At 28.7% G+C, this 16,799-nt stretch overlaps 1 protein-coding gene and 1 long non-coding RNA gene across 2 annotated transcripts; one reads left to right on the forward strand and one right to left on the reverse strand.

Annotated features, from left to right (window-relative positions):
* Positions 1 to 6,606: 6,606 nt before the first annotated feature.
* Positions 6,607 to 8,393, forward strand: LOC121124627 (uncharacterized). The gene is made up of 2 exons (XR_011781826.1): positions 6,607 to 7,997; positions 8,047 to 8,393. It is a non-coding gene; the product is annotated as an uncharacterized lncRNA (long non-coding RNA).
* A 6,888-nt stretch (positions 8,394 to 15,281) lies between these two features.
* On the reverse strand, positions 15,282 to 16,055 carry LOC121124079 (uncharacterized). Its single transcript, XM_040719203.2, has 3 exons — positions 15,913 to 16,055; positions 15,678 to 15,853; positions 15,282 to 15,628 (listed from the first exon to the last, which is right to left on the reverse strand). The coding sequence occupies exons 1-3, from the start codon at positions 15,981 to 15,983 to the stop codon at positions 15,348 to 15,350; spliced, it is 528 nt and encodes a 175-aa protein (XP_040575137.1). The 5' UTR covers positions 15,984 to 16,055; the 3' UTR covers positions 15,282 to 15,347.
* Positions 16,056 to 16,799: the final 744 nt, after the last annotated feature.

Raw genomic sequence — 16,799 nt, forward strand, 5'->3', positions numbered from 1 at the left:
ATTTTTAAGTTCATGACTTGAATGGTTCACGCAACCTCTTGATAGTGCGTGCTGTTATCTTTATTTAAATTCAATAAATAGAAATTGAGTAAAAGAAAGTATTATTCAGTATATTCGGTCATCAATAAATTATAATTAAATAATCGGAATTAAATACTCGGACTGACTAACTGATTAAAAAAAGAAAAGTGTTATTACGGCATTAAAGACCAAATTTTAAAAGTTGTAAGACTGAAGTAAGTGAACTGAGACTTAACTAGATAGCATTTGGACGAATCTTGTATGTTGATACTACATAAACTTAAAAAGTAAAAATTTAAATAAATGATATCATCATCACAAAAGTGGTAACTATATATTTCTGAGGGGATATTTTATAAATTTAATGCCAAAATTAAGTTATTAAATCTAAATAATTATGAAACACTATGGATCAAAAGGATGAGTACAAATTTTGGCTTGATTAATAATGTAATTTTATTTAATTAATTAAATTAGTTATATGAAAAATCAAAAATATTAAAACGCATTATTTATTAACATGTGTTACTTCTATGTTTTATTTAGTAGAATATTAAATAGCACTCAAGAATTATCGTGTAACTGACTTTGACGAAAAAATGAGTTTCAATCTGAAGGGAACTTCAATTCTGCATTAGAAAATGTGATACCTTGTCTTTGACTTCGTAAAATATGCATTGCCTATAAAACTGTACAACCTGAAAATTTGGCCACTAACAAAAAAAAATAAGTGATGGAGCTCCAACCAGTTCAAACCTGGAGGAATTTAGTAGTTGTTGATGTCTGCTTTTTAGGAATGAAAAGAAAAATAATGTATGTGTGCGGTCCGTAAAAGATTTCACCGGATTGTCCCTGAGGTATCATGGAAAATCAAAGAAAAAAACTCTACGGTTGTTACTCTGAATATAACAATTAATCCACAATGAAACATGGTAAAATATAAAAGATTTCAAAATCGGAATGACAAAATATTTACTTCAGTATCTAGAATTCAAAACTTACCCCTATTAACAAAATATTATCATTTCTGACACAACAAAGTAGGGTAAATAAATAAAAAGTAGACTTGATTAGATTTTAGGTTCACACAAAATACCTGAAATGTTCAACGGATTTAAAACCTTACCACACCATATTTCTGACCATTCCCCGATGTTTACCTCTATATAAAGATATAAAGGGAGATCCGGGAAGTGATAATGAGGATTCTAAAAGTTATTTAAATATTTAATTCGAAATAGATAGTACCATTTTGATTATATACAAATATATTTGGGTCGAGAACATATGTGTAAGGAGGTTGTTTTCCTTAATACAGGTAGTTTGAACCAGTTGTGATTAACGAATCTGATTGGTCATTTTTATGTTGTGTGGGACTTAAAACTCCCTCGTTCATATTTTGAGTCAATACTTCCGCAACAAAGACGTCCAAGTATGGATCAGGAGTCATGATCATGATGTTGTTATCCATCATTATGTTACGATTTCATACTAATAAACTAATATAGACAAACATTATAATACTTTAATAAATTATCTTAATAATGTCTAATAATATTTCAATGTAACGATCATGACGATATACTTTGTAATTAAATAATAATAATTAATGTTAGTATATAAGATTGTGCTTCGTACTAATTCATATAAAGTAATACTAATTATATTTGAAATATTGAAATTCCCTACTCATTGTGAATAGATCTCTTCAATGTTGCAATTTTGGATTCGAGTCCTTCGCAAGGAAGGACTCGAATCTGATCTCTTGAGATGAATGATCATGTTATAAGTATCTTTTCTGATTGTTTGTTTTTTTCATCTGGGTTCGGTACTATCTCTTGAAGAGGATATCTGAAGAGTTTTCGTACTTTAATATCTTCAAAAATATAGGCTCGACTTTTGAAAGTCCTTCAAATTGTGTGCAAGGTGTTTTTTGTAACATCTGCTTCTTCTGGCTAACACTTGAGTATGGATTCAAACATGTAGATGTACCATTTATTTAAGATAATTATAAGTATTTTTAGTGTATTTGAAGATTTTATTTCTATTTTTAAATTTATTTCTGTGTAAAAATGTATCATTATATTTTGTATGTATATATATATATATATAACTTATATTTCGCTAGTAATTTGTTCAATCCATTTGTTATATTTACTATTTATAACTTCCATGTTGTATCATAGGCCATTCTTAATTTGTTTTATTTTCGTTGTACAACTTATATTAAAATTTCGAATTAATATTTTTATAACATTTAATCGTTATTTCAATTGTTTTTTATTTTATTTATACTTTTTTGACTTCATATCACAAATATACGATATAAAACTCTAATTTATTAATGTGTTGGCCATTAGTTTTTTGATTACTCATTGTATAACATATCCTATCAGTGACTTTAAGGGAACAACTTTAAAAGATCTCAAGGTGAATAGATCTAAAATAAAGAAATATGAAAGTTTTTTTGGATGATTTTCACAAAGGTAATCTTGTATTCCTGAATTTGAAAATTTTGACAACTGATTATTTTAACTGTTCTAGTGTATCTTGAAAATGGAAGATTCTCATTTCTATACCAGAATTACGTTATATTCTTTCCTCCAAAACCACGACTTTGATCAATAGTACCATAGGTATCTCTTACGTGTTTTAATTGCACTTGCGCGATGATCATCCCTAGTTCTAAGGTGGTACCAGGCTAGTACAGTATACTAAGGAAGATTAGAAACACCATCATTGATCATGCTCAATTCAAAAATAACTGAGTGTCCCAGAGTCTAAGATTTTCTGACAGAATCAACACTGTAACGGAAGCTATCAACCTTACAGCTTTTTTGGTATCCAATGAGCTTCAGACAGACACGGATACATATGATAATATTTGTAACCAATTCATTAACTCTGCAAACATTAATCATCTACCATATTCGAACCTATAATTTATCCACATCTTCAAGTCTCCCACGGCCAGAAGATTCTCGATCTGATGTGGCAGAATGTCAGTCCAGCTCTTTACGAGAAATTTTTTGCCTCCATCATTATTTCAATTACATGGTCAAGATATCTTAAGTCAATATCCTGTGGTTTGATAATTGAAAAAGGGTTTCCCAGTTCCATTGTCAAGTATCTGAAAGAAAGGATCAAAATCGGAAAAAGTCGTGAGAAACACTTAACCCTCATCATTGAGGAAATTTATTCAGCCCAAATGATAAAATTTGTTAGGAGAATTCTATTTTTGGACAGAAAAGCAACCAAGTAACTAAAAAGTACTCGCTTTCATAATTAAGTCTGTGTGAGGTTCACATTTATTACATTCTCTATCGATAATCATATTGTTAAGAGGAAAATTTTACACACAGTATCTTTGTGATAACGTTCTTTAAACGTTATTTGCATCGCTAATTGCACTTAAAGTACCCAAAATTCACCGCTACTTTTATAGAATTCGTAAAGAAATAAATTATAATTAAAGGCAATATTATACCAAATTAACTCAAGTAGACAAAAGAGAGTTTTTAAACTACATTTAAAACTCTCGGGTATTTCAATTCATCCAAGAAATTTGAATACAATGCTTATAATATATCTTTGTAATATTGTCTGTCATTTTATAAATATATGGTAAATGATGGAACCTTTGAATATATCATTTGTGTATTTTTCATAAAAATAAATAGTATTTTTGAACTAAGCCCAAAAATGTAGGCAACACTAAAAAAAACATTGGAGCCAAGATTAGTAGAAATATTAATAAGCTTGATTGCAACCAGTAACGTTAAACATAGTATCTAACTCAAATATTCACTTAGTGTGAAGTTCTTTAAATCCATACGAAAAATTACTAGCAAAAAAAAAAAAAAAAAGTGGAAAGGGTTAAGCCAAAAAAACAAAACAAAACAGTTTTTAATTAGATATTTGTCTTTTAATTATGAAATATAGTACTTTAAGGACGTGTAAAAGCGTTTGAGCAAAGAAATAACACAATTTGAAGCTTTTTTCAAGAAATTATATACAGATTTTAAGTTATTAATAATTACAACACTAAAAAGGAAAGATATCCTTGACTAAATTAGTCAGTTCTATAAATATCCTTGTTGATTTTTATGGTAACTTCGTATTTTACGCTGTTGAAGTTGTATAATAACTAGTGTGGGATCAGATCCAGTCGCAGTCCCTCATAGCTAGGATTGAAAAAATATGAGAATTAAGAATATAATGTATGATATCTATTAATACTTTCTAGTCACACATCTCCTACAGGAATCTCGTCTCTTTGAAAGAGTTTATGAATTATGATGAAACTTCAAATGACGTAGTTAGTAGTAACTACGTCATTTCAGCTTTTGTAGTCTCTAGAAAAGAACCAAAAAGGACACTGACAAATTTTATTACATCAGGAATAATTGTAATGCAGTATTTTTAGTTTTTTTTCGACCAATCTAATACTATTAATAGCTTCTTTCAAAAAGAGGAGATGTCTAAAGTTTAAAGTAGGACGTGTATGGCTAGAATGTATATTATTCTAGCCATACTTGGTTATTTCCATCGTTTTAACTTCCTACAATTATAACTAAGAGTGTAGAAAATAAAAAGGTAGTAGACTGGAGGACCTACTAATTGGTCATTAAGGATGTTGAATGGTGAAAAGCTTAAAGCAATTATAAATAAGGCTGAAAGAGGGAGACTGATTAGGAATGCAGTCCAAAAAACTGATCTATCACTGTTTATTATTGCAATTTAGTCACAGTTTTACAAGAGTTAATTCCAGTTCAACCAATTCACTTTTAGATGAATCATAGTTAAAAGCTAAAAAATCTACAATTTACTATGATTTTTTGAACTCTTCAGTAGAAAATTCTACTTTTCGTATATTACTCAGCTGATAAAAATAGAACTGAAATATTATAGATTTGTATTTAATATTTTACGTATATGAAAATGATAATATTCCTTTAACGAAAACTTCATTAAATTCATAATTTATGAAAAACTTTTGTTTTACAACATATGTGGCCTATCAAAACAAAGCAAGTAGCCACATTTCAGCATTTAAAGTATTACAAATAGAGGTGTCTCTAGTCTCCCCAAAATGTTTGTCATAAATTATATTTTTATTTTAAGATAAACTTATCAATAATATTAGAAGCATAATGCAATGCAAAGATTCAAATAGAATGTGAAGTTGTTGGAAAACAAACCTCAACTTCAAAAGGAGTAACGCTTATCGAGTAAAGCTAAAATAATTTTTAAATAAAAAACTGCTCCAAAAGTAAATGATAATTTATTTTGCACATTTTGAACAGTACTTCAATTCTGACATTTCTATATCTTGATTGTAATCGTTTCTATATTTATTTTTGAGTCATTATTTTGAAAAAAAGTGACTCCAAATATGTTTTTACACTTTTTAAATAAGAATTTGTGTCTTAAAAAAACTATTTTGAAGTCACAATCACAACGAAAATTTTACGCACAAATGCCAATTTAAGGATCTAAAAACTGAAATATAACATTTATTTTTAAAGATTATTTTTCCCTTAAATTCCCAATAATTTTTTATAGCATATTCGATAACATTGATTCCTGGAAATCCCCAAAAATCGACCTTTTAGCGAGAGTGTATACTTATATTCTAGTATTGCCCATTTTCTAATATAGATTCTCCCCTAATTCTTTATTTAGGGGCTAGTGAGAAAATCCTACCATGACACTTAAAAAAAGCAGAGTTTTGTGTTATTTTTAGGATGACAACTCAATACTGATTCTTAAAGTGCAATGATAGCTGAGTTTTATTAAAAAAATATGAATGTAATATACGTCTAGTGAGTCGACTCATAAGGATGATGGGATTTTAGACTTGGAAGTGATTATACTTTATACACAACCCGAGACAGGTGCAAAAGAAACTTTAGAGAAAAAAAAATTATCATAGAGAGGACAGAGAAGTAGTATTCAGAAAAAGGGCATAGTTCTTCAGTCCAAGATATAGTAAGGCGAAGAAAAGAATAAAGAGGTCTGTAATAATATTTTTCTCTATGCCATCCATTATTTTATCTAATTTTAACTAATTTCTTAGATAAACACGTTGTGCAATCCTGATGTGATACTCTGTAGTAGATAAAATATTAAAAAATATAAAGCTAAACATATTTTTTTTATATTTAAGACATGCAAAGCTGTATCGCATCCATCGTTATTAAAAAAATACCCATCCCCGTTCTTAAGGTATCCAGCTAAAGGGAATTTTGTTGTGTTAGAGCTAAATTTATCTGGTAATTTATGAAAAATTAGGATATCTTTTTTTTTATGGACTCAAAAGAATATTAGACAGTTTTTCCTCGAAGCTATTGAGATCCCTCACAACATCTTAATATTCAACTCTAATTATGTTTGGAGGTCACACAATGAAAAACAATTGCTCTTGACTTGGAGAGTACAATACCAGATTATCTCTTAAATGACTTAGTGCTATAATTCTGTAGAGATAATCCAAACTTGACTTTTTCCTCTGTCTTAAGAAACTTAAAATATTGAAAGGTAGACTAGATTATATCCTAATCTCTCCGTCCATGGCAAAAAGAGTACCGGGCCGTCAGAACGTCTTGGAACATACTCAACGTTGAACAATTAAGTATACTTAGGTGCTTTAAATGAAATTATAAATATTTTTATTGTTATTAATATTATTACTTGTTTACTAATCATTAGAGAACAGTATTTATGAATTTGAGCACCTTCGGCCTCAATCACAGGCTCAACGAGACCCTGGAACGCCTTGCACACGTTGGTAGTGATTCAACATTCATTGCCATTCTTTTTCAACTGATTGCTTACGAGACTCAATATTGTTGTGACGTTTTCTACAGGCCTTTCTTTCAATTTTTCACTAGATGCTGCAATCAAGGGGATTCGGTAAGGGCTCTCCGGTGCAAGAATTCCTTCGGGCAGAACTTTTTTTTTGTGCCCATATATTTTTGAACAATTCTTGCCTTATTTGCAGGAGCCCTTTCCGGTCAAAAGCATTAATCGGATTTCAAAGATTACTTTGTGATTGTACCAACATTTTTTTTATACGAAAATTGTCAGCTGAGTAGTCAGTATTCGGCAAAATCTTTTAACTAAACTGGGTTAACTAAAAACGACCATAACCTCTAAAATTATAGTCGGAGAATACTTAAATTTTGAAACGTTATATTTGAAGGCAAGTGCTAGTCGAAATTACGTGGGTCCCCCTAAAATGTTGCTATGTATGTACTATTCAGTGAATAAACCTCTGTGTGGCAGTATTGGTACAGGTGAAATAAGTTGACAGCCCATGCTCTACGGTCTGAAAAAAAAAAGACAAAGGTCTGTTTCCACGATTAAAAAAAGAGAGAATTTACTAAATTCATCTTCCAAATGAATTTCATTTTTTACTAATGATATCAAATATAATATTCACTGTCAACAATTGATTAAAATATCATCAATAATCTGTTGTAAATGGTGAAATTTGGAAATGTTAAATTTCTGGGGCAACCGGTGTGCTCACCCATAAATAACATACAAGCACAGACAAACTGTATTATATATATATAAACAAACGATACTTTCCACTTGTAATACAAAAAAAAATCAATATATATAGGAGTAAATATTGTTGACTAAAGTCACTTTTGGAGTTAATCATGAAGTGTTTCATCATTGTAGCTCTTGTCCTTGTTGGAACCTCGACTTCCGAGTCTTTTACTTCTTCCAAGTAAGTTAAATTATTGTTGAAATAAAACCTTTATTATCATTTATATCTGGACAAAACAGGTCATCCTTTTTATTTGAAGGATCTTGGCTTGAAATGAAAGAAAACAGAACAAATGTTGTCGAATACTTAATGCAGTACAATATAAGCAGTGAAAATGCCACCAAATATAACAATGGTCCAACTACAATGGAATGCATTCAATTGACTGAAGATGGTTATAAAGTCAATGGAATAAGTAAGGCTCCATAATCCTTTTATTTAATTTTAATATCGCTTAATTCTAGGACCTGATGGTGTTCCTTATAATATGTCTATAACATGGAGAAAGGAAGCAAAAAGAGTATATACTTATCCAAATCAAAGTTTATTATTTGATGCAGAGGTTGTCCGGGACAATGTTTCACATAGTCATAATGTGATGCTTTTCAACGTTTACTATCAAGGGCTGGCTACTCCAATTTTCATCGCTGAGCGTAACTTTACAAATGAAGGGTACATGAACTATAGTCAAAGACATGTAGCAACCAATATCACCACTTACACCCTATACAAAAAACAGGATTAATCCATATTATATAATAGATTTGTAACTGTACATTTCCTTCTAATAAATCATTGTTTGCATCATAAATTACTGGTCAATTATTTTTACTGGGAGTACCTGGCAATCCAGATTGCTCGGAATATTAGGAGTCGACAATTACAGGCAACTTTACTGGAATATATATTTTATTTACATAGATACATATATGTAAATATTTAATTGAATGATGTGGTTTTTTGCATAGTAATATTCTTTTATTATTCTAAAAAAGTCAATGAGTAAATGTTACAAACCCTTTCAACTGTCAAGCCTAGTATGCAAGGTTGTAGTTCTTAATGGGAGTGTCACAAGCCTGGATAAAATATTTAACAGAATGATGCTGATTATTGGAGAGGAAACTTGGAGCATGTGTCCCATTCACTTGTTCTTTCTTGATTTCTTCTCATCTAATCTTTTTTAATAATTATGCATTTTCCAATTTTTTATTTTTGAAAAAATATAATATTTCAAAATTTTACCGAAAACAATTTATTTTTCATAATAGCTATAGATTTTTGAAATGTAAAGGAAGACTTCAATATCTTGCAGCTTTATAATACTAAAAATATCCATTTTATAGTTGAGGTGGATTAACAGTTCAGGAAGTCGGATTTGAAGGGAAGTAAAGAAGGGTTTATAACAAAATTTATCCTTTAATGAATAGAACTTCTAGCTTATTCAAATATCAATGATATTTTTTAATGCAAGAAAGGAAAATATTCATTGCATAAATAAGTAATCCAACTTTGTAGATAATTGCACCATCTATGCATAAAGTATATTGTTGATAATCCAGTGTTTTTAGAACTTAGCTGGTATACAATCGTTTTAAACTTATTCATTTATGGTCATATCATTTTATATAACATTAAAATTATTTTGTAGCAGTCAAGTATATCGAATACAATTGTACAAGTGCTTGACGTCATCAGTAAAAAACATGGAAAATTATTTAACTTAAAGTAATACTTAAAAATGACTCATTTTACAACTCTAAAAATATTTGATTTTCAATATAGCTTACCAAATATATTAACACAACATTTTGTTGCCAGCGTCAATGTTTTTGCCTTACTTGATACGTCATGGCTATTTTCTATGAACTATTAAGATAAATATTTGAAGTAACAACATATAGCCTTTACTTATGATCCGTTACAAAAAGAATAGTAGGATACACTTTATAATTGGTCCCTCGTCATAAATATATTATTGTATGTATTTTTCAGTTTATTATTTCTACAAAGGAAATTTGACTATAACTAGTCAATAGTCAAAACGCTATTTTTGAAACACATATATATTTTCTGATAAACAAAAAATAATTATAGAAAATAACAGCCAAGCTCGGCTTAGAGAAGACTTTAAATTTTGACAATTGGTTGGATTTGAAGCTAAAACAACTATAAAACTTAATTCATTTAAATAAATGGAAGATAATGAGTTTATGGAATAGAAATAGTTGAAATATTGAACAAATATGAATCTAAATCCATATTTCAAATACTCTCACCAACATATATGTTCTTAAATATTTAATAGAGTGGATCATCATAGTAAATATTACAATTTACAAAAAACCACCAATATGACCACACAGAATATACAATATATTGAAGCAAAGAACATTTGATTACTTATTCAACTTATTAAATATCTCGTATTCATAATATTTTCTTTATACCTGGCACAATGGAGCCCGTGAAATTAAAAATACTGTAATTTGAGTTGGGCATTTTTTCCCGACTCCACAGCCCTGATCTAAACTGTACCTCAATTAATAAAATATATAAATTAAGTTATCAGCCTAAATAATGAATTGACTTTTTCCCCTAAAATTAAATATTATTATATTATAGACTTCACATTTCGATTAATATAATCTACTTTTCTTTTTAGTTGTTTTTTAAGCTTTGACTTTCACCTATCACATGAGATACTTTAAATTGTCTGAATATATTTTTTTTTGTTCCTATGGACACTAAATAAAAAGTAAATATCTCCCCTTTAAGCAAAGTTAAGTCGAGTTATCAGCATTATAAAGACATTTTAAAAATTGTTGGTTTTTTTAAATTTTTTTAATAATGGGCTTTTGAAATACATATGTAAGACTTGGATTACTTTAGGAGGAAATCTGAAAAGTTTTTCTTTAAAGGACTTTTGTAAATAACGATAAATTTCAGAATTTTTTGAAAAAATTTAAATTTTTATATTATTGTTAAAAAAATTGTAAAAATCAAAATAACCCCCCCAAAAAAAAATCTTTTTACATTTCTGTGGACACGTACAAAATATATACTAATTATTTCAAAATATTTTAAATGAAAAAACGATTTACTTTGTTTAGCTATTCTAAAAACCAAGCTCAAAGGATATTTAAAAATAGAATTAATAGTAATGATTATTGAATAAGGTTTATATCTATAGATAACTTCCATTCAAATCCTTAAGCAAGTAGTTCCCTGGGTGGTTAATTCAATTAAGACATTAAATTGGATATTTTAGCAGTATAAAACTGAATTTTCTGTTTGTAATTGTAACACTTTTATACTTTTTATTCTCTGTCAATAAATCCGAAACTTTTATGTATCATTTCTATAAAATGGTAAATATGAAGTATATGTAGAATGAAGAACTTAAATTAGTAGAGATATATTTTTTATAAATTCTATGTTATTGAATGTCAAGATTTTTATAAACTGGATTAAAGAAAAGAACAAGATTATTATTAATTTTATTACAAAGATATTACAGTAAGTGTGTGTGTTCACAAAAGTGTTTTTTTTATTCAAAATAAAAACTAAAAGAGCAAACAAGTGCAAAAATATAAAAATTCCCTTTAATCTTTCGTTAAGTGCTATCCCCTTTATATTTTTTTCATAATTTTTTTTAAATTGTATTTTACAATTTAAAAAAAAAAAACTAACAAAGAACAAATTGTACCCATCCCTAAAGAAATACCTTTGACCGAACATATTTATGATAAATTTGATCAAGGTAAGAAAATGTATCAAACTCAAGAAAAAGCCGAAGCACTTTGCACAGAAATATAATAAGCATAGACTTGATCTAAGATTTGAAGAATCTTAATGTATTTTGACAAACAGTATAAGACTTTTTCCCAGCCTCTATCAGTAATCCATTTGCAAAAAGTTATAAATTAGAACATACTAATGAAATTCAATCTACCAATACTTTACCAGGTTACTGGCGCATTAAAAGCCGTACTATTCTTAACCAGATCTGAAAATCATACAAAAATAGGCAGCAGCATGAAATTTTTTTACCACGTAGTGTCTTAACTCCTGATTTTTTTACTACAACAAACAAAACTGCCCTATATAAAACAGAAAGATTACTTATTTTTTGTAAATATAAGTCCTATTAGAAGTAGCAAATAGTTTTACCATCCTATGTTTTTGTAGTACGTGTTAAATAAACTTACAAAATAGCCAAGTAAATTGAACAATATTCTAACAAGTGTTCTTAAAGTAGAACGTCCAATTGTAGTAACAACATTTAACAGCAATTCATCGACTTTAAATAGTAACATATTATAATAAATTGGAAAATTGCGTCAACAAATGCTTTTAGATCTGTTTTGGGTGAAAAAATATCATTAAAAATATGCTTTGAATCATAAATGGAAGGCTGGATAAAAAATAACAACCCAAATATGACAGAAATCGAGTTTCATCACGACAAAGCCAGTCTACACACATCAATGATAACGTGCTTGAAGCTCCAGGAGCTCGGATGGAAAGTTGGTTATTCGAGTTTTATGACATTTGGTACAGGGGCTTTTACAAGAAAGACAATCTGAAGTTGGATTCTCGTTCTTGCTTGGAATAAAATTTATGCTACACTTCTTAAAAAGCATTAAAATAAAGGGATAAATACGAAATTACTTTTTCTCCAGCTTAATATAATCAATAACAATAATAGAATCTAAAAAGTAATCTTACTGATGTTTTTGTAACCATTATTTTTTTATTAAAAGCTTCTATGAAATAATCATTAAACTATCAGTATTTGATGAAACTGATGAAGTTCAAATTTCTACCTTAGATGAAATTACTGAATGCCCAGTAAAACTAGCGCAGACACGGGTAGATGCAGTAAGATACTGAAAGATAATTGGCAAAAGGTTTTGAGAAAATGTGATGTGGAATTAAAGTAGATGGGGATTATATAAAACCGCAAAGTGAAAACGTTCTTCTCACCTCTTCGGGGTTCTATGATTCCAAATTAATTGTCGTTTGTGTCCTCTACATTTGATTGAATTTAAATAGAAATTGCATGCCATTTACAACAAATTTAGTTTAGAAGTCGTTTTATAGATTATACAGCGACAGTAAATGACTAAATTATTAAAATGTTCATTATTATACATTTATATTAAAGAATCATCAGTAAGCTTCTTGTGATATGTCTATATACTTAAATTGTCAATAAATTAATCTATTGCCACATATTATAAATTTGCTATTATAACAATATAGGACGAGGAGGGGTGGGGGATAAATAGCTTATGACCTCTTAAAATATGGGTGAATTACCTCCTCCTTTGGATTTGCCAGTATCCGGAGGTAGTGACTTGGCCAGACTAAAAGTAACTTAGGTTTACAGTCTCAGCGGCCTTGTAGGGACTAACAACGGTTCAGAGGAGATTGCACACGTTTTTTTTTTTTATATATTTTGTACGTGTCTACAGAAATGTAAAAAGATTTTTTTGGGGGGTTATTTTGATTTTACAATTTTTTTAACAATAATATAAAAATTTAAATTTTTCCAAAAAATTCTGAAATTTATCGCTATTTACAAAAGTCCTTTAAAAAAAACTTTTCAGATTGCCTCCTAAAGTAATCCAAGTCTTACATATGTATTTCAAAAGCCCATTATTAAAAAAATTTAAAAAAACCAACAATTTTTAAAATGTCTTTATAATGCTGATAACTCGACTTAACTTTGCTTAAAGGAGAGATATTTACTTTTTATTTAGTGTCCATAGGAACAAAAAAAAATATATTCAGACAATTTAAAGTATCTCATGTGATAGGTGAAAGTCAAAGCTTAAAAAACAACTAAAAAGAAAAGTAGATTATATTAATCGAAATGTGAAGTCTATAATATAATAATATTTAATTTTAGGGGGAAAAAGTCAATTCATTATTTAGGCTGATAACTTAATTTATATATTTTATTAATTGAGGTACAGTTTAGATCAGGGCTGTGGAGTCGGGAAAAATGCCCAACTCAAATTACAGTATTTTTAATTTCACGGGCTCCATTGTGCCAGGTATAAAGAAAATATTATGAATACGAGATATTTAATAAGTTGAATAAGTAATCAAATGTTCTTTGCTTCAATATATTGTATATTCTGTGTGGTCATATTGGTGGTTTTTTGTAAATTGTAATATTTACTATGATGATCCACTCTATTAAATATTTAAGGACATATATGTTGGTGAGAGTATTTGAAATATGGATTTAGATTCATATTTGTTCAATATTTCAACTATTTCTATTCCATAAACTCATTATCTTCCATTTATTTAAATGAATTAAGTTTTATAGTTGTTTTAGCTTCAAATCCAACCAATTGTCAAAATTTAAAGTCTTCTCTAAGCCGAGCTTGGCTGTTATTTTCTATAATTTTATTTTGTTTATCAGGAAATAAATTTGTTTCAAACATAGCGTTTTGACTATTGACTAGTTATAGTCAAATTTCCTTTGTAGAAATAATAAACTGAAAAATACATACAATAATATATTTATGACGAGGGATCAATTATAAAGTGTATCCTACTATTCTTTTTGTAACGGATCATAAGTAAAGGCTATATGTTGTTACTTCAAATATTTATCTTAATAGTTCATAGAAAATAGCCATGACGTATCGAGTAAGGCAAAAAAATCGACGCTGGCAACAAAATGTTGTGTTAATATATTTGGTAAGCTATATTGAAAATCAAATATTTTAAGAGTTGTAAAATGAGTCATTTTTAAGTATTACTTTAAGTTAAATAATTTTCCATGTTTTTTACTGATGACGTCAAGCACTTGTACAATTGTATTCGATATACTTGACTGCTACAAAATAATTTTAATGTTATATAAAATGATATGACCATAAATGAATAAGTTTAAAACGATTGTATACCAGCTAAGTTCTAAAAACACTGGATTATCAACAATATACTTTATGCATAGATGGTGCAATTATCTACAAAGTTGGATTACTTATTTATGCAATGAATATTTTCCTTTCTTGCATTAAAAAATATCATTGATATTTGAATAAGCTAGAAGTTCTATTCATTAAAGGATAAATTTTGTTATAAACCCTTCTTTACTTCTCTTCAATTCCGACTTCCCTGAACTCTTAATCCACCTCAACTATAAAATGGATATTTTTAGTATTATAAAACTGCAAGATATTGAAGTCTTCCTTTACATTTCAAAAATCTATAGCTATTATGAAAAATAAATTGTTTTCGGTAAAATTTTGAAATATTATATTTTTTCAAAAAATAAAAAATTGGAAAATGCATAATTATTAAAAAAAGATTAGATGAGAAGAAATCAAGAAAGAACAAGTGAATGGGACACATGCTCCAAGTTTCCTCTCCAATAATCAGCATCATTCTGTTAAATATTTTATCCAGGCTTGTGACACTCCCATTAAGAACTACAACCTTGCATACTAGGCTTGACAGTTGAAAGGGTTTGTAACATTTACTCATTGACTTTTTAGAATAATAAAAGAATATTACTATGCAAAAAACCACATCATTCAATTAAATATTTACATATATGTATCTATGTAAATAAAATATATATTCCAGTAAAGTTGCCTGTAATTGTCGACTCCTAATATTCCGAGCAATCTGGATTGCCAGGTACTCCCAGTAAAAAATAATAGACCAGTAATTTATGATGCAAACAATGATTTATTAGAAGGAAATGTACAATTACAAATCTATTATATAATATGGATTAATCCTGTTTTTTGTATAGGGTGTAAGTGGTGATATTGGTTGCTACATGTCTTTGACTATAGTTCATGTACCCTTCATTTGTAAAGTTACGCTCAGCGATGAAAATTGGAGTAGCCAGCCCTTGATAGTAAACGTTGAAAAGCATCACATTATGACTATGTGAAACATTGTCCCGGACAACCTCTGCATCAAATAATAAACTTTGATTTGGATAAGTATATACTCTTTTTGCTTCCTTTCTCCATGTTATAGACATATTATAAGGAACACCATCGGGTCCTAGAATTAAGCGATATTAAAATTAAATAAAAAGATTATGGAGCCTTACTTATTCCATTGACTTTATAACCATCTTCAGTCAATTGAATGCATTCCATTGTAGTTGGACCATTGTTATATTTGGTGGCATTTTCCCTGCTTATATTGTACTGCATTAAGTATTCGACAACATTTGTTCTGTTTTCTTTCATTTCAAGCCAAGATCCTTCAAATAAAAAGGATGACCTGTTTTGTCCAGATATAAATGATAATAAAGGTTTTATTTCAACGGTAATTTAACTTACTCGGAAGAAGTACAAGACTCGGAAGTCGAGGTTCCAACAAGGACAAGAGCTACAATGATGAAACACTTCATAATTAACTCCAAAAGTGACTTTAGTCAACAATATTTACTCCTATATATATTGATTTTTTTTTGTATTACAAGTGGAAATATCATCTGTATATATAAAAAATAAATTTTGTGTGCCTTTAAGAGTGAGCAGAAGGTTGAAATTTTGTATGAGTGTCTCTTTAGAATTTGGTCATGTAAAACGCACGTGCGAAATTTTTTATTTATTTCTTTTTTTATTCTTATGTAACTAATACTATATGCTTAAAAAGTTTTCAATTGAAAACATATCCACTTTAATGTTGGGTTACCTAAACATCCCATAGAAGTTACTGAATTTTGTAAAGAAGGAACAAATAATAAGTTGGATTATTTTATTTTATTTTTTCCATTTTGTGGTATTTTTTTAGTTAATTAGTTTTAGATATTATCTTAAGTACTTTTTTTGATCGATCATTTTGAGTATTTGCCTCTACATTATACATAAGAAAATTGCAATATTGTTTAAAATGCCATTGTTTTACAGTGCGGAATAGTCGAATCTAAGTCCTGTTATTTTTAATGTAGGAAATGTATTACGTTTTTTTAATAATAGATACATTTTTAATCTTAAATGATTGTTTTTTGTAAAATTGATGTTCTTCAGTAAAAAAGTCAAACCATAAAATAAAAAAACGTGTGCAATCTCCTCTGAACCGTTGTTAGTCCCTACAAGGCCGCTGAGACTGTAAACCTAAGTTACTTTTAGTCTGGCCAAGTCACTACCTCCGGATACTGGCAAATCCAAGGGATGGGGTGATTCACCCATATTTTAAGAGGTCATAAGCTATTTATCCCCCC

This window comes from Lepeophtheirus salmonis, chromosome 9 (assembly GCF_016086655.4).
Source record: "Lepeophtheirus salmonis chromosome 9, UVic_Lsal_1.4, whole genome shotgun sequence".
In the NCBI taxonomy this organism is placed as follows: Eukaryota; Metazoa; Arthropoda; class Copepoda; order Siphonostomatoida; family Caligidae; genus Lepeophtheirus; species Lepeophtheirus salmonis.